Consider the following 19,346-nt stretch of genomic DNA (forward strand, 5'->3'; position numbering starts at 1 on the left):
CCTGCATCGTTCCAGTGCCAAAGATCGCACATCCCAGGGAGTCCAACCACTACAGACCTGTGGCCTTGACTTCTCACCTGATGAAGACCATGGAGAGGCTCATCCTGCACCACCTCCGCCCACTGGTGAGCTCAGCGCTGGACCCCCTGCAGTTCGCCTACCAGCCTGGCATCGGGGTGGACGATGCCGTCATCTACCTGCTGCACAGATCCCTCTCTCACCTAGAGCAGGCAGGGAACACTGTGAGTAGTCTGATGTAGTAGTCTGCAGCACGGGGGCGCCACAGGGCACTGTCCTCTCCCCCTTCCTGTTCAGTCTGTACACCTCAGATTTCAGGTACAATTCAGACCATTGCCACCTACAGAAGTTCTCAGATGATACGGCCATCATCGGATGCGTATCAGATGGGAACGACCAGGAATACAGGGGGGTCATCAGTGACTTTGTCGGCTGGTGTGAGAACAACGCACTCCAAATCAACGCCAGCAAGACGAAGGAGATGATCATAGACTTCAGGAGGAAGCCACCCCCTACAGCACTGGTGAACATCCAGGGAAAGGACATTGAGACAGTGGTCTCCTACAAGTACCTGGGTGTTCATCTCAATAACAAGCTGGACTGGAGTACAAACACAGACGTCCTGTATAAGAAGGGCCAGAGTCGACTACACCTGCTGAGAAGACTGAGGTCCTTTGGTGTCTGCAGGACTCTGTTAAAGACTTTTTATGACTCAGTGGTAGCATCTGCCTTTTTCTACGCAGTGGCCTGCTGGGGGGGTGGATGCACCGAAAGGGACAGGAGCAGGATCGACAAACTGGTGCGGAGGTCTAGCTCTGTGTTGGGATGTCCTCTAGAGTCTGTGATGGTGGTGGGTGAGAGGAGGATGTTAGCAAAGCTGACATCCATCATGGACAACCCCCATCACCCTCTTCATGAGACCGTGGGTGAGCTGAGCAGCTCCTTCAGTCAGAGACTGAAACATCCTCGCTGCAGGAAGGAGCGCTTTCGCAGGTCATTCATCCCAACAGTAGTTAGACTGTATAATCATAATGTCTTGAGTCACTTGGACACTTTACCTCCACTGCCATCACTTTATCCATACAGTCAGATACATTTTATTTATTACACTCACCCATATAATGCATACCGTGTATGCTGTGTACCTTACCGGCTACAAATGTATATAATATTTTGATATCTTTATATAGTGTTTTGACGTGTGTGTATATGTGTGTATATGTAAATGTGGGTATTGACACTGATATATATATTTATGTATATAGTGCTTATGTATATGTGTATAGTTTTTTGCTATTTTATTTTATTCTATTGAATTTTAGTTTTTAGTTTAGTTATTTGTTCTTACTCATCCTTTTCATTTTTTTTCTCTGTATTGAGCTGCTGTAATGCACAAATTTCCCCGTCGTGGGATTATTAAAGTTTTATCTTATCTTATCTTATCTTATCTTTGATGGACCCCAAGTCCATGAGCTTATTAGAGACAAAGATTTTTTCACTGGTCGTATGTTCATGATGTACTTTTCTAATAAAATCATTGACACCGAGTTTGGTGATTGGCATTTATTGGCATAGTTATGTAACTCAAGATCCTGACGTGCTAGAGAAATTCTATTTGCATTTTTGGAATCAGCATACCCAAATTAGTAAAAATCACTTGTTTTTTTCCTCAGGTAGCAGACAAAAAGTTTTTTTGTTGACCAGTGTAATTGTAGTTTCTTTTTTTCAGGATTTTGATGGGACAGGCATCTACTAAATGATGTGTTTGACCTTATGAAAAGAAAGAGGTCATACCTGAGCATCCATGAGCAGGTGTCTCATTAGAGTCATGGACTTTCTCAGGGTATCCCTCTCTCCCGGCATGAAGGCCTCGTCCTCGTCAGTCAGGCTACAAGGTCGAGTGACCATGAACTGAGCAATCTGGTCATTCAGGCTGTTCAGAGACTGGACAGCTGCAAAAGAAGTTTAAAAAAAATAATAATAATAATTAAACCACATGAAAACACTACAAACTGCATTTTTTTTCTTCTATTCTCGTGGGTCAAGAAGCTCCTGAGTGTCTTGACAGGCTTGTTTCCACGCTCTCTCTCTCTCTCTCTCTCTCTAGTAGGATTTTCAGACTTGTGTGATCTGAGACACTTCCTTCATCTATGGCTACAGCTCCACTGTTCTCTTCTTCAGAATAATCCCTCTTTTGGACAAAAGGGGCATCATTAGGCTAAATCCATTACCAAAACACAGAAACTCACATAGAGCCAATTATATAATCCATTCACCATGGTTTTGTCAATTAGAAACAATGTCAGCACAGTGACTGTTTCACACAGCTCTTTGGTCAGACCTCTTGGGTAGTAATAAAGAAAAGTCTGATGAATAATGAAGTTTCATTGAAACACCCATATAAATTTGAGGGCAGCTGAGTGGTAGAAGATTACTTTGTCAGAGGAACACACCAGAAAGGAAAGGGGAACCATTACTGTAAAAGTCTTATTACTCACATTGTAAAAACAGTTATTGATGTATCAGTTGGTTGTATGTTCTACAGTTTCAGGCACACAGGCAAAGTTCAGCTTAAACTAATATTAGCATTCTTATATTGGCATGTTTAATAAAATAAGTTTTTGGAAAGTTAGACTCTCTTACAGCTTGTTTTTCTGGGCAAAGTTTTCTATGTTTAGTGAAGGAATGGTAATACAATCAGTAATACTACCAAAATATCAGCTGATATTACTGTAGCTATTTGCCAGTATATCTGTTTCTGCATTTATAAGGGCAGATAGATAAAAATTTAAAAAGTGGAGCAGGTGGAGATGAGTGTCAGGGGTGATGTGTGACAGAAGAATAGCCGCAAGAGTGAAAGGGAAGATTTATGAGATGGTAGTGAGCCCTGCTAAGATGAATAGTTTGAAGATGGTGGCACTGACAAAAAGACAGGAGGCCAAACTGGAGGTGGCAGAGCTTAAGATTTTCACTTGGAGTGACCAGGATGGACAAAATTAGACATGAGTATATCAGAGGGACAGCTAAGGTTGAGGGGTTTGCAGACAAAGTTAGAGGAGCAAGGCTCTGGCATGTACAGAGGAGGGATAGTGGATATCCTGGACAAAGTGTTGAATAGGGAGCTGTCAGTCAGGAGAAAAAGAGGAATACCACAAAGAAGATTCATGGATGTATTGAAGAAGGACATACAGAGGGTTGGTGTGACTGAGGAGGATAGTAGGGATAGGGTGACAGCACCCTGCAACTCCCCTTGTTTACAACAACAACCAGCTGATCTGAGCAGAGCCATGAATAGAGCTTAAAAGAGTAATCCATGATTTTTTGTAAGATTAAAATTTAAACTGCATTATCATGTTTTCTTAGTCAGGACTCATAAATAACTGCATATAACAAATGTTTGGGAAATCTGTTTATATTTTGTGTGTCTGAAAGAAAAAAATATGGCCGATATATCAGATTTTTAAATCATCAAATATCGGTACTGGTGTCAGTCTTAAAACTCGTCTACTGGCCGGGTAAAAGTAAGAGGAATATTAATTCATAATTATAATTATTCATCTGATCAACTTTAAATTTAGAATTATGGGGGGAAAGAAAAATCCTCATGTTTGATGAACTAAAACCAACATTTTACTTGTTTTCCTTGAATACCTGGTAACCATAAATGCTGTAGAGCTGAAATTATTTGCTTTTCATCACATCTCTTTACAAATAAAGGTCAAAGGATTTTTATTCAGTTTAATGAATATGTACATCATTCATTCCTGCTCCTTAGATTAGAACCTTATGGCTACATGGTTTTCTTACTCTTCCATTAAAGTGAATCAGTTCAATGCTGGTATTTGACTATGACTGACAAAAAAAAAAAAAAAAGGAATTGAAACAACTTGAGCTGCAAGAAATTCTGATTTACATCTTTTGACATTTTATCAACAAGAAAATTAATCACTTGATTGCATGATAATTAAAATAATCACTACTTTCAGGCCTAATTCTAATTTTCTGTCAGTGAACCAACAGAATAATCAACTAATGAGTTTTTACACACTGCGTAGAAATGTGAGACTGTCGGGCCTCTAGCTCTGAGTCGAGCATCACGTTCTCTCTCATGCACACACCACTGAGCAGGCTAAGAGGTCAATTTGGGTAAGAGTGACAAAAGCGACTGAGGCGACTGTGTGACTCACACAGTCAAGGTCGACTTTTCAACAGAACGATCAAAGATTTATGGCCACACCTTCAAGCCTTCTCTTGAACTGTGGAAGCATAGCAAAGAAAGGCATGTTTACGAGCACGCGGCAGCCCTGCAGGCACTGCGACATACATCAAATGAGAGGAGGATGGGTGGGTGTAGGGGAGAAATAAAATGTTTATGGCAGAGGCTGATGACTGGCTTCTAATTTCACATTCAACATTTACAAGGTGTACCTCACTGCCCCAAAGACGGCCAAACACGCTGGGTAATGGCATGCTGCTGCTGAAAATGACATGCTGTCAAAATGGGATGTGGACACACCCTCTTCCCCTCTCTACTTTCAATTTTCATTCAGCACATTCTAGCACACACCGTGATATATGATGGGGAAGACAGGTGATTTTCTACGCTACTTTGATGAGCCTGAATATGCCAACACAACACATCTCATTCAAAATGCCGCAGGTTTTGGCCAAAGGCATAAAGAAGCAGAGAGAAATGATAGAAAGAAAAAAAAAACACACAATATTGAATTTTAAATTTGTTCAGCCATTTGTAATAACTGATTGCCTCTCCCTTGTGAAATTACAAATGACTGAATCTCATCTCCAGGCTGCTGACATCCTTGATCAATGCTTTTGACAGTGTTTCAGCTCTGAGATGTACCTCTGCAAGTCTCTAACACTTCCACCTTTAATATTCTTATTGAAGCAAACCAGACAAGGCAGCAGCAAATACACAAGAGCGCACCCGAGTCCTCTGCCAAGAATATGTAAGTGAGTCTATGCCAAGCTCTGTTTTCACATTGCTGATTAGATTCAATAGCAAGTGTAAGTATTCAGTGTGGTCTGGTGAAGCCAAGCGTTTGTGAACTTGATTATTTAAATAATGCAAAGAATATGTCTGCAGAGGAATATTAATGTGGGGGGAAAAAAATCATACTTTATTGATATATGGCCATTTCCATTTACAGTCTGGATTTAAATCATTTATCTTTGTCCTTGTAAAGCACTTTAAGCTGTCCCTACAGAAAAATCAACCAAATTTGCAATCCCAATTCCATAAAACTTGGGACACTATAAAACATAAATAAAAACAGAACGCAATAATCTCATAAACACGTTTTTATCACATTAGAACGTATCAAATTAAACATATCAAATGTTTAAACTGAGAAAATGAAGCATTTTAAGAGAAAGAAATAAGACCATTTTGCATTTTGAGAAAAAGGGTCACACTACTGTGTAGCATCCCGTGTTCTTTTAACAACAGTCTGTAAAGATCTGGGAACTGAGGAGACCAGCTGCTGGACTTTTTGTCTGATATAGGATTCTAGCTGCTTAAACTTTCCGAGCCTTTTTTTTTTCTTGTCATATTTCTTGTTTCACGATCAGTCAAATGCTGTTGTAATAAATTATGTGTTTTGAACATCATCTTGCTGAAATATTCAAGGCCATGCCTGAAAAAGACATAACCTGCATGGGAGCATATGTTGCTCTAAAATCTGTACAGTATGTCTTTCAGTACTGATGGTGCCTTTCCAGATGTGCAAGCTGCCAATTCCAACAGTACTAACGCACCCCCTAAACCAAAGGGGCTTTTGGACTGAGTGCTGATAAAAAGCTGGATGGTCCCTCTCCTCTTTAGACCAGAGGACTTGGTGTCCATATTTTCCAGAAAGAAGTTCAAATTTTGATTCATCAGACCACAGACAGTTTTCCATTTTGCCTCAGACCGTTTTAAAGGAGCTTTGGCTCAGGAAAGACAGCAGTGTCTCTGGATGATGTTCAGATATGGTTTCTTCTTTGCATCACAGAGCTTTAACCTGCATTTCTGGACGGCACAGCAAACTGTGTTCACGGACAATGATTTCTGGAAGTGCTCCTTAGTCCATGCAGTGATTTCCATGACAGAATCGTGCCTGTTTTTAATGCAGTGCTGCCTGAAGTCCTGAAGATCACAAGCATCCAATATTGTTTTTTGGCCTTGTCCCTTGAAAAACTGAGATTTCACCAGATGCTCTGAATCTTTTGATGATATTATGTAATGTAGATGATGAGATATTCACATTATATTGAGGAACATTATTCTGAAATTGATTCACAATTTGTAGATGTAGTTTTTTGCAGATTGGTGAACCTCTGCCTATTTTTACTTCTGAGAAGCTTGGCCGCTCTAAGACATTTTTTATTTTTACCCAGTCATGTTACTGACCTGTTGCCAGTGAACCTAATTAGTTGCAAAATATTCCTCCTGTCATTTCTTTTTTGTACCACTTGCTTTTCCAGCTTTTTGTTGCCTCCTTTCCAACTTTTCTGAGACTTGTTACTGCTATCAAATTCAAAATGTTATTCAAAATATTTTTCACAAAATAGTAAATTGTCTCAGTTTAAACATTTGATATGTTTCCTGTGTTCTGTTGGGAATAAAATGTGGGTTTATAAGATTTGCAAATCATTGAATTCTGCTTATAATTACATTTTAAACAGTGTCCCAACTTCTTTGGAATTGGGGGTTGTAATATTAAAAATATTAGGCATTAACAGTGGGATAATTATTTAATTATCCCACTTTTTCTGCTACTTCTAATTTTTTATTTCTTACTCATTTCTCTTTTTTTTTCAGATTTCTGTATTTCTTTCTAAACGTCTTCTCTGCTTTGGTACGCAGATGATGGGCTGTCATTCAAAGCGTGTCATGGGATTAACAATTCGCCTACAGGGTGAGCAAAATCCGAGTGCAGAGACTGACTACACATGCCTTTCTCCCACTCCACCCAGTGATGGGGTCTGCAGATGTAATGAGCCATATCACAAAGGTCCACATCAGCATTTTGCTTGTCTCCGCATGATATGTAAATATGTTAAGACACTATAAATAAAAAAGACTCAGTGTACACAGTTCGTTTGTGAAACACAATCTTTCATTTCTTCCCCAGCGTAGTTCACGGTTAAAAACCTTTATGAAATCTTTTTGAAAATACAGTGAATTTGCATGATTGGGTTATTTATTTTTGATTGAAAAATATTCAGATGCAATCATTTAAATCAAAGGGATATTGTATATTGTGCAACACACACTCCTACATGCAGGTGGCCCAGCACTGCTGGTGACTGTGAGATGTGGACAGCTCATTACAATCTTTGTAGCCACCCACGGGAGCAAAACAACATCAACAATGAACTCTAATGAGGCATGTTGGTGTTTTGTCAGCCGCTACAGTCTTTGTGAAAGGAGAATATAATATGCATATGAAAAAAAAAGAAACACTCACTCAGAAAATGCTGTCCCTACTCTGGGGAAAAATACCCAATCCTGTTTCTCTGTAAGTTAGTTTGTGAAATCAGAAAATATGAAGAAGGGAGGTTTTATAATGCATATTTCTACAGTAAAATATATTCAAATGAGTTCAGTCAACTGTCCCACCAGGAAAAGTGATGACAAAAATATGAAAACAACCCTTTTGCTTCTGCTTGCTTTGGAGACCACTGGTTACCAGCAAGGCAGCCTCTGCCAACACAATTTGAAGAAGCTCCAAAAAATGTCACATTTCAATCCCAAAAGGCCCAGAATCAGATGAAAGGAAGTCTGTAAGAATCCAAGTCAATCCCAAGCGAGAGCGCTCAGCTGCAATTCAATTACACTAATGCCAGATAAATACACAACCCAATCTTGCTGAGGGACAAAAGCCCGTATTGAGCATAAACCAGGGGAATATCAGTATCTCCCAAAGTCAGGATTGGGGCTAGCAATTTAAAAAAGAAATAAAAAAAAAAGAATGTTACTGTGACGTTAACTGTTAATTTGGACAGATCAATTGTAGGGCACAAAAGTTTGCTTTGCATACAAATAACTAAACCCATCTGTATCTGGAAGAGGCCTGTGATTTCCTTGTTTCCCTCATTGTGCTGCACCACTATCCAGTTTCCCTGCTGACTGTGCAATGTAATACCCCAGAGAAACTGGACACGTTTTCCCCAAAGGAATACTCCAAAGACAAAGATAAGGATAAGGATGTGTAGATTGATGGGGACAGCATTTTTTGAGCAGGTGATGTAGTCTTTTAAAAAATTTTGGACAACCTTTGTTCTGTCCCATTGCGTTTGGAAAGAAACAATAGGAGCTGGTTTACCATTTTTCTCTATGACCACTCCCAAGACACACTATATCACTCTGTGATTGACTGCAAAGCTGTAATGATTTTAGATGCGAGGATCGTGGTTGTGACAGGTTTCTTTTTAATGGATTTAACACTAACAGTATACAGTGGTTAGTGTATGCCTTCATGACTGAGCTGGCTGACCTACTGAATCTACTGTACGTTGGTGGCACATCTTTGAGAGACGCATCCAAGGATCAAACAGTAGGTGGGCTACGGCTAGACTTCTCCATAGAACCATGGGTGTAGGCTTTGTTTAAGCTTCGGGGGGAGAGCAGGTGAAGTGAGAGGTCTGGGGGTCCCTATAATTTTGAGTCATTTGCTGCATTCTGGTGAATTTTTATGACCCTTTTCCTTTTTCTGCATTGGCCTATGGTCTTCATTTTTGTACAGGAAAACACAAATATAAGCTACTAGGCAACAGAAAAACCTCAATTGAAATACAATGCAGTGAGACTCTCAGGCATTCTGAATTGATTACAAGTCATTTAAAATTATCCCTGAGTCAACACACATATCCTGACATGAATTACTCTTTATCCTCTTGGTGTGAGATGACAGTAATGCCTGGTATCAGACTGCTTTTGTGTCTTTTGTTTGGGGGACTAACCTGCTTAAATGTCCATGTGTCACTAGTTCATCTCAATGATTATTTCATTTATTTAAATTCATACCCCCCCCCCCCCCCCCCCCCCCACACACACACACACACACACACATTAATAGGATTTCTACTCACGTAAAGAGCTTTGAGAAGGGACCCATGCATTCCCCCCTGAAATTTACACCTGCATAGCACCAACGGGCACAATATATTCATTCATCCACAGTTCCTCTCGTCACTGCAGGAGGAGCAGCTGCAGCTGTGCTCACAGCCAGCAGCTGGATACTGTCTGAGATCAGCCTTTTAATATGAGTAATAGGCACTAAATGCACCATGTAAACTGTCAAATCATCTCTCCTCAACAGAGTACCTGCTTATCTTTATGATAACTGGATTGGACCAACACACCAGCTGTTCATATGGGCTAAATGGAATAGTAACCATATAATTTTAAGTCCCAAGTCTGAACATTAACTTGAGTGAGTTTACATCAGTATGCAACTGTGTGGGAGATAAAGTCCTTTCAACACATGCTACTCAAACCTCTGGGTTTGAAAGTAATTAGTCACTGGATACACATAAATTCAAATAAAAGCATATTATCTAATATTTTGCAGAAAATCTGGTCACCCACAGACAATTCAGCTCTTTGATGTCATGGTATCTCTCACTGCCTTTGCTCTGTTTTTCAGTAAGTAGGATGCAGCTTAGTTGGACTGAGATGAAATGATTGACTCAGCCAGTCAGATATGCCATCTCTTTAGCCTGAAAAGCTCTTTGGCTGCTTTGCCCTTATGTTAAGGATCATTTTTCTGCTAAATTTTATCCAGTGAATTTTGATGCGTTTATCATGAGCAGACCCTTTCTCTTCTGTACACTTTGCTTTTTTTTTAATTCATTGTAGTTTAGTATATCAGTGTTTAACACCTTGATTTAAAATGAAATCATCATTTAATTGTTGACAGAGAAATGTGTACATCTACAGTGCTGTGAAAAAAGCATTTGCCCCCACCCTGATTTCTTATTTTTTGGCACATTTGTCACACGTTTTAATATTAGACAAAGATAACCTGATTAAATGCAGTTTACAAATGATGATTTCATTCATTAAGGGAAAAAGCTATCCAAACCTACCTGGCCCTGTGTGAAAAAGCAATTGCCCCCTAAACCTAATAATTGGTTGTGCCATCCTTGCCAGCAAGAACTGCAATCAAGTGTTTGTGATAACTGCAATGAGTCTTTCACATCACTGTGGAGGAATTTTGGCCCACTTTTCTTTGCAGAATTGTTTTAATTCAGCAACATTGGAGGGTTTTCCAGCTTTAAGTGCCTGTTTAAGGTCATGCCAAAACATCTCAATCTGATTTGTCCGGACTTTGACGAGGCCACTCTAAAACATTCATTTTGGTTTTTTGAGCCATTCAGAAGTGGACTTGCTGGTGTGTTTCGGATCATTGTCCTGCTGCATAATCTGAGTGTGCCTGAGCTTCAGAGCACCAATTGATGACTGGACATTCTCCTTCAGGATTTTTTGTTAGAGAGCAGAATACATTATTTCATCAACTACAGCACGTATCCAGGTACTGAAACAGCAAAGCAGACCCAGACTATACTACCAGCACCATGTTTGACTGTTGGTCTGATCTTCTGAAACGCTGTTAGTTTAACGGGTCTCTGTCATGGTCCTGGGCCTGCGACCCCTTGTTTCTTAGTTTATGGTCTTTTGTAGTTATGTTACCTTTATTGTTACTGTTTTGTTATATTGTTTCACGTGTTCCCCTTATGTCTTCCTGGTTAGTTCCATTGCTTTACACCTCAGTTCTCCCTGTGTTCCGTCCTGAAGTGTTTCCCCTCTGTGTGGAGTTTGTTTGGTTTATTTTTCACAGTCCTGGTGTTGTCTTGTCTATGTCCTCTTTATGTGGTGTCAAGTTTGTGTTTGTATCAGTCTTCTCACTTCCTGTTTTATTTTGACATCCCTTGTCCCTTGTGCTTTGTCATTTGCTTTACTTCCCTGAGTCTTGTTAGTGTCATTCTGTTCACCTGTTTGCCCCAGCTGTTTCCACTCACCCCTCTGTGTATTTATGTCTCAGTTTTCCCCTTGTCAGTTGTCAGAGTCTTATGGCTGTGTTTTCCCTGTGCTCTCTGGCTCTCCAGTATTCCTTAGTTGTTTCTTCAGTATAGGTTTCCTTTTGTTTAATTTTTTTGGCCTTGGTTTTGTCCTCTGTGTCCTGCTGCCATAATAAAGGCTCATTTTTGGTTTGTTTTTTTTTTTTTTTTAAAAAACTGTCTGCTCCTGCGTCCTGCTTTTGGGACCTCTCCTCCTTCACACGTTACATGGCCTGCGTCCACACACCGTGACTGACTGAAATGTTCCAAAAAGTTTCACTTTTGTCTCAATGGTCCACAGAATTTTTTTCCCAAAAGTCTTGGGTATCATCAAGATGTTTTTTGTCAAATGTGAGATGAGCCTTTGTGTTCTTTTTGGTCAGCAGTGGTTTTCTACTTGGAACTCTCTCATGGATGCCATTTTTGCCTAGTCTCTTTCTTACTGTTGAATCATGAACTCTGACTTTAACTGGGGTAGGTGAGGCCTGCAGTTCTTTAGATGTTGTTCTGGGTTCTTTTGTGACCTCCTGGGTGAGTCGTCGATGCGCTCTTGGAGTAATTTTGTTAGGCAGGCCGCTCCTGGGAAGGTTCATCACTGCATTTGTGGATGACTCTTTCACATGGGCCAGGTAGGTTTGAATAGCTTTTTGCTTTAATAAATGAAACTAGAATTTAAAAAACATGTTTTGTATTTACTCAGAACATCTTTACCTAATTTTTTTTTTTCTTTTTTGATCTGAAACCTATAAATGTGACAAATGTGCAAAAAAATAAGAAATCAGGAAGGGTGCAAATACTTTCTGACAGCACTGTACATCCTTGAGATCACTCTTGACTTGTGCAGTCATTACAGATTTTCTTCACTATTCAAATTAATAAACTAATGACTTGAAGACCTGTGCTCATTGGTTCAAGTGCTGATATTGCTTGCTTTTAAAAATGTTTGGGCAAACCAAATCCCTTTGAAATAATTGATGAACTGCTTACATTGAAACAATGCACAGAAACACTGGGAGGGTAAATTCCCTCTTTGAAATCTTTCAGTTTGGGAACCATGTGTTAAGTTTAATACTTCAATGCTGTGTCTACATTGAAAAGCATGTTATTCTCAACTCCCTCCCCCAGTGAGTGACATTTTATGTAGAGCAGAATCATCTGAATTTGCAGAGCAAGTGTCATTATGGGCAAATGTAGTATGTGAAAATGTGAACGTGACAAACATAATTGTGACCATGGATTTGGAGTGTGACCAGGGAAATCACATGGGTTCTGTTTTTTAATATCAGAACTTTGTTGTTGTTATTTGTTGTTGTTGTTGCATTCCCACAGAACTCAAATTCTAAGGAAACAGGAAAAACCACTGGATCAGGCAGGCAGGAGCCGAGGCAGACTGCCAGCTGTCTCTGTCCACAGCACGTCTCTCAATTCTGCATTTCATTCTCATTTCCACAGTTCCTACAGCACAGCAGTCATGTTTTGGCTTGTTTAGATAGTGAGCTGTATCTAATGCAATCAGATCTGGATGCAGATAATGAGTAAACTTAATAAGCTCCAGAAAGAATATCAAGCTTGTCTATTGTTTATCTTTTGTATCCTGTTTTACTGTTGCTCATACACAAGAATCAACCAACTGCTGTCTGGTGATCAAGTATGTATATGTGAATTAAATCAAATAAGACTTGAATTGTATTTGGTTTACTCGCAGGTCTCATGAGGACAGTCAGGTTACATGCTCAGGTCCTTTCTGTTTGACATTAATAGCATAAACATGGAATAAAATTAGCAGCCCAAAGTTAAAATAGGGTATGATCTAATCACAAGACAATGAGTGGCAGTTCCATAAGACAAACACTCATGCATATCTATATATATTTATAGATATATTTATAATCAGCCTGTCATTTCATGATACTTAATCCCATTTCTGTGAAATGCTTTTGTGTGCATGGTAACATGAAATTGCCATGTCCCAGTCTCATTAGGGTATAATGTTTACCATGTTCACTCAACCCTAGAACACAAGTGTGCAGTTTTGTAACACTATCACTAACATCAGGTATATTTTACCTAATATGATATACTGAAGAAAAAAAAACACTTCCCATCAAAATATATTAAAGTACAACAATACGTGGGAAATTGAAGTACTCTTTATTTTACCCTATACAATAAAAATGAAAACAGCATCATGGGGGGACCCTATAAAAAGGCTCTAAAATTTGCAAAAAAGAAAAACAATAATTAGAGAATTTTTAACAAAAAAATTACTAAAAATAAATAATGTAACTGGGAACTTTTTCTTCGGTCCACCCATTCCTGGGACATGTCCAGTCAAGGCACAGTTTCCCTGCATCACTGACAACTGCAGGAGAAACAAACAATGGACTAGTTCTTATATAGCGCTTTTCTACTCAGTATGAGCACTCAAAGCGCTTATACAACCTGTTTGCATTCACCCATGCACTCCCATTCATACAAGCACTTCCATTTTTATGAAGCTAAGTGCTTTTAATTAACTAACATTCACTCACATTCATACTCCGACAGAACGGTCGGAGAGCAACTTGGGGTTAAGTATCTTGCCCAAGGATACATTGGCATGTAGCCCGGAGTAGCCAGGATTCGAACCGCTGACCTTCCGATCAGTAGGTGATCTGCTCTACCTACTGAGCTACAGCCACCCCAAACAAAAAAGCACTTTTTGAGAGAGGAAAAATGACCAGCTGACTGCAACATTTTATTTGACTGTATGAATTCTGCATGTAGCTCAAACAGCAGCTACTATTGCTACAATCACGTGGGTGAAAATCCCCCCGATGTTTGTGTTCTTGGGTTAAATTGTTAAAATTTCAAGCTCAGATGCACAATGAAACTACATTTCTGGTATCAACATCAACTACAATAGGTCTTAACATCAACAAGAGCAAGACTAAGATTATGAGGATGCAGCACACCAGCTACAGCCCCATCAGGACATGCCTTTACATCCTCTTTACCGATTTAGGGAGCACAGTGGACACACAAGGAGGAACAGATGCAAATATGATGGCCAGAATAGGCGAATCATGAACTGTCTCCCTGATCCTCATGAATTTTCGGAGCTGAGGATATTTAATACCAATGTGAAATCAATACTCTGCCATAATTCTGAAACATAGAGAATGGGGGAAAAAAACAATAATCTGCAAGCTACAGACATTCACCACCTGCTGCCTGTGCAAAACCCTGTATATCCAGTGGCCAGAGAAAATCACCAGTGAAGAACTGTGGACAAGAACAAGGCCACACCCTCAGGAAGCCTACCAATGACATCACTATGCAGGCCATAAAATTTAAACTTAAAAATCTGAGATAATATTTGACATTTTGACTTATCAATGGTAAAATAGGTTTGTAGGAGTCGGTGGAAGGAGACACGAGCAGGTATGTAGTCTCAGCTTTATTAGGTAAACTCACAACAAACTAGAACTCCAAATATAACTCCTGCAAAAGGAGGAGTCAAGCCCTTTTATCCCAGGCCTCTCTCTCCCGCCTTTTCCCTATCTATTCCGGTCTCTCTCTTCGCAATAAGAGCTTGGGGCATTCTGGTGTGAAATGTGCATATATGTGGCCACCACACAGGCCCCCCCTGAACACACAGAATGGCAAACAATACAATAATAAAAACAGCAACCATTTTCAACTCAACATAGCAAAAATAAAATACCACATCAAGAGTATCTCCTAGGGGGTTTAACAAGGCGGCCACTACGGCTGTGCTTGGCGACCACAGGTGGTGAAAACGAGGGAGGGGCATAGCCCCGACTACGGCGAGACTGCCCCCTCGCAGGGGAAAAAACAGCAGCTGGGGGCAGGTCCTCCGAGTGAGGCATAGAAACGGGAGGACGACCGCGGCGCGGAGGTTGGGCCAACTCAATAGGACCATCCGGAAACATGTGAGCAGGCTTAAGGCGATCCACCGAAACCCGCTCCTGACGACCTCCCAGCTCAACCAAAAAATCCTTAGGTCCCACCTCTAGCACACGGAATGGACCATCATAAGGAGGTCGAAGTGGAGAACGGTGCGCGTCATGGCGGATAAAAATGTACTTGGCAGACATCAGGTCCCTTGGCACATATGACTGTGGAAGGCAGTGATGCGCTGCTACTGGGGCCAAAAACCTATCATTCCCCGGGAAAACCGGCCCGCTCCTTTTGTCGGCCCCCGAAGCAGATGCACCAGGAAGGAATTCCCCTGGAACCCTCAAAGGCTGGCCCAGGACCAGCTCGGCTGAAGAAGACTGCAGGTCCTCCTTAGGTGTCGCACGCAGGCCCAGCAGGACCCAAGGAAGGCGGTCAACCCAGCTGCTGTCCACCAGCGCAGCCCGTAAGGCAGCCTTCATGGTACGGTGGAACCTCTCGCAAAGGCCATTGGCCTGCGGGTGGTACGCGGTAGTGCGATGGAGTCTGACGCCAAGGTTCTCCGCCACAGCAGTCCACAGCTCAGACGTGAACTGAGGACCCCTGTCAGATGTCAAGTCAAGCGGTACGCCAAACCGAGATACCCAGGAGGAGACGAACGCACGAGCAACATCTGCTGAGGTGGTTGACGCCAAAGGAACTGCTTCAGGCCACCGAGTCGTCCTGTCCACCATTGTCAGGAGATGGGTGAAACCCCGGGAAGGGGGAAATGGACCTACCAGGTCTACATGGACATGTTCGAACCTTCTCTGGGGTATGGGAAAGTGCTCCAGAGGGGATTTGGTGTGTCGTTGCACTTTGGCGCGCTGACAAGCAACACATGAGGAAGCCCACGCCCTGACCTCTTTCCGGAGGCCGGGCCACACAAACTTGGCCCCTACCAACTTAACTGAGGCTTTAACTCCTGGGTGCGAAAGAGAATGAACTGCCTCAAAAACCCGCCGACGCCAGCAAGCAGGAACCAAGGGGCGAGGCCTGCCCAATGAGACGTCGCAAAGTAGGGTTACGCCACTATCCTGAAATGAGACATCTTCCAAACGCAAACTGGACTCGGCCGCCTTAAAAGCCTGAATCTCCGTATCCGTAAGTTGGTCGGCAGCCATGGCAGAGTAGTCCACTCCCAAATACACAGAACTAACCTGCGCCCTGGACAGACAGTCAGCCACCCGATTACACTTGCCGGCGACGTGCTGAATGTCAGTGGTAAACTCTGAAATAGCAGAAAGCTGCCGTTGCTGCCGTGCAGTCCATGGTTCTGAAACCTTTGCCATGGCAAATGTGAGAGGTTTGTGGTCTACAAAAGCGGTAAAGTCACGGCCCTCAAGCAGGAACCGGAAATGACGCGTCGCGAGAAAAAGGGCAAGGAGCTCCCTGTCAAACGTACTGTACTTTCTCTCCGCATCCCGAAGCTTCCTGCTAAAAAAGGCGAGGGGCTGCCAAGCACCACCCACCCATTGTTCGCACACGGCCCCGACTGCAAAATCGGAGGCATCGGTAGTAAGGGCAACAGGCGCCTCGGGAGACGGGTGGGCCAGCAGGGCAGCGTTGGCAAGAGCAGCTTTGGCACTGTCAAATGCCTGCACCCGCTCAGGTGTCCACTCTATCTCTTGGTTGCCTTTCTTGCCCTTAAGTGCATTGTACAGAGGGTGCATGAGGTGAGCAGCCCGGGGGATGAAACGGTTATAAAAGTTCACCATCCCCAAAAACTCCTGCAGGGGCTTCACTGAGGAAGGGCGCGGAAAAGCAGAACCCGCCTCCACCTTAGCGGGCAGGGGAAACGCCCCTTGGGGCGAAACGAGGTGTCCCAAAAACTCTATGGCCGGCAGACCGAACTGGCATTTAGCTGGATTCACAATCAAACCGTGCTCACTGAGACGCTCAAACAACTGGCGGAGGTGCACTGAATGCTCCGCGGCGGAAGGGCTGGCAACCAGTATGTCATCCAGATAGACGAACAAAAATGGCATACCACGCAAAACGGAGTCCATGAGGCGCTGAAACGGCTGTGCCGCGCCCTTCAGACCGAAGGGCATTCGCAAAAACTCGAAAAGGCCAAAAGGAGTGATAACCGCGGTCTTGGGCACATCACGCGGATGGACAGGAACCTGATGGTATCCCCTCACCAAATCCACCTTTGAAAAAATAGTTGCCCCCGCAAGATGAACCGAAAAATCTTGAATGTGGGGAACCGGGTACCTGTCATTAGTCGTCGCATTATTAAGGCGCCTAAAATCCCCACAAGGGCGCCACCCACCGTCAGCTTTAGGGACCATGTGCAACGGGGACGCCCACGGGCTGTTTGAGCGGCGCACAATACCAAGGCGCTCCATGTTTGCAAACTCCTCCCTGGCTATCGCTAACTTCGCGGCATCGAGACGGCGTGCACGCGCAAAAACCGGCGGACCCACAGTGGTAATGTAATGCTCCACACCATGTTTAGCTACGGCTGCAGAGAAGGTGGGAACCGTGAGGGTGGGAAACTCGGCAAGCAAACGCTGGTACTCATCACCTGTGGCAAGCATGTTAGCGAGGGGCAGGGGGCCAGGACTACCAAGTGTACAGGGGTAGGTATCAAAAGACACAGCATCTATCAAGCACCTATTAGCTACATCGACCAACAACCTGAAAGCACACAAGAAATCAGCGCCGAGTATAGGTACTGACACAGACGCTATCACAAAGTCCCAGTTAAACTGACGTCCCTTGAAACACACAGTCACCAACCTCATTCCATATGTGCGAATGGGGGTACCGTTCGCCGCGTCCGGCGATGATAGAAGCAGAGCACGCTCTCCTTCCTCCGGCGCTCTGCGACGGCGGCCACAGCACCAGCTTCTCTAGTCTCCGTCCCTTGTAGAGCCGCACTCGGTAAAAGTGCATGCACACCGGAATGCCTGGATGGCTAGCGCGGTGCGCACGGGAGGAGGGGGCTGGCGCAGGAACAGATGCGTAAAGAGAAACGAAGCGTCGCCCGGGCCGAGCAGAGCCAGCATGTGCTCCATCAGCTCGGAGGGTTTACCATCTCCCAAGCCATTCAGGGACAACAGGCGATCAGCCCGCTCTTCGTCTGAAAGCTGATAAATCCGCAGCAGGTTCTCCTTCAGCGCTCCATACTTGTTAGCAGGCGGCGGGTCCCGGCGCAGTCCCATCAGCCGGCGGGTAGAAGCAGAGTCCAGCGCCGCGACGACATGGTAATACTTGGTGTCGTCTGAGGTGATCCCGCGGAGGTGAAACTGGGCCTCCACATGCTGGAACCAAGGCTCTGGATCGTGCTGCCAGAACTCCGGGAGCTTGACCGTGGCCGCAAAAATAGCGGGAGAAACGGCGGCGGCTGGTGAGGAAACGGCGGCGGCTGGTGAGGAAACAGCGGCCGCGGCCGCTGAGCTGTCGTCAGCAGACATGTTCTTTAGTCGGGGTCACCAATGTAGGAGTCGGTGGAAGGAGACACGAGCAGGTATGTAGTCTCAGCTTTATTAGGTAAACTCACAACAAACTAGAACTCCAAATATAACTCCTGCAAAAGGAGGAGTCAAGCCCTTTTATCCCAGGCCTCTCTCTCCCGCCTTTTCCCTCTCTATTCCGGTCTCTCTCTTCGCAATAAGAGCTTGGGGCATTCTGGTGTGAAATGTGCATATATGTGGCCACCACAGGTTGCTGTTTTTTCAGTGGCAGAAGTAAGCTTCAGTAGCTCAGAGTCAAGTGCGCTAGCAGGGACCCGTCAATGGCCTGCACTCTTCATGGGGCAAAGGGGCTGCATGTTAAAATGAGCTCATTATTATAAACACAAAGGAGGCCTGGCTGAGGCTCAGATCCATAAGGTCTTGAACTCTCTTCAACTCTGCAGTTTGAGTTTTGGCGGCTTTCAGTTTGCTTCAAGGAATTCACAGTAAGCTGTCCAACGACTCAATATGGGGAAACAATACGTGGTTCAGCCTTTCTATAGCCAGAGAAGAGAACTGCAGACCTAGACTTTGTATCATCTTAGGAAGTATAATATCAGGTGGTGTGTTGCCAAGCAGTATGAGAATCTAATGAACCTGACCATTAGTTTGTTGGTGGAGGAAGCAGAGTCTGAAGACTTTCCCATTACCCCGGCAGAGGCAGCAGTCCTAAAGGCAGTGCAGACGCTAAAGGCAGACGGTGATGCATGCATTTTCAACTTGTTATAGTTGTCTGCTTTGGAAAATTCAGAATTATGTCTCTGCATTTTTCAAGATTAAATCGTCCTGTTTCACCTGAGTGACCTTCAAGGTGCACTGATGTGTTTTTAAATTGAGTGTGAGCACAGCCAGAATGAAAATCTG

General features: G+C 43.2%; 1 protein-coding gene across 1 annotated transcript in view; it reads right to left on the reverse strand.

Moving 5' to 3' along the window:
* Positions 1-17,781, reverse strand: part of kaznb (kazrin, periplakin interacting protein b) — a 127,987-nt gene extending 110,206 nt beyond the window's left edge. Inside the window, exons 1-2 of the mRNA XM_030730467.1 lie at positions 17,767-17,781; positions 1,813-1,970 (exon numbers count right to left, since the gene is read on the reverse strand). Coding sequence (XP_030586327.1) covers positions 1,813-1,926 — 114 coding nt within the window. The 5' untranslated portion in view covers positions 1,927-1,970; positions 17,767-17,781. The remainder of the gene's footprint in view (positions 1-1,812; positions 1,971-17,766) is intronic.
* Positions 17,782-19,346: the final 1,565 nt, after the last annotated feature.

This window comes from Archocentrus centrarchus, chromosome 5 (genome assembly GCF_007364275.1).
Source record: "Archocentrus centrarchus isolate MPI-CPG fArcCen1 chromosome 5, fArcCen1, whole genome shotgun sequence".
NCBI classification, from domain to species: domain Eukaryota; kingdom Metazoa; phylum Chordata; class Actinopteri; order Cichliformes; family Cichlidae; genus Archocentrus; species Archocentrus centrarchus.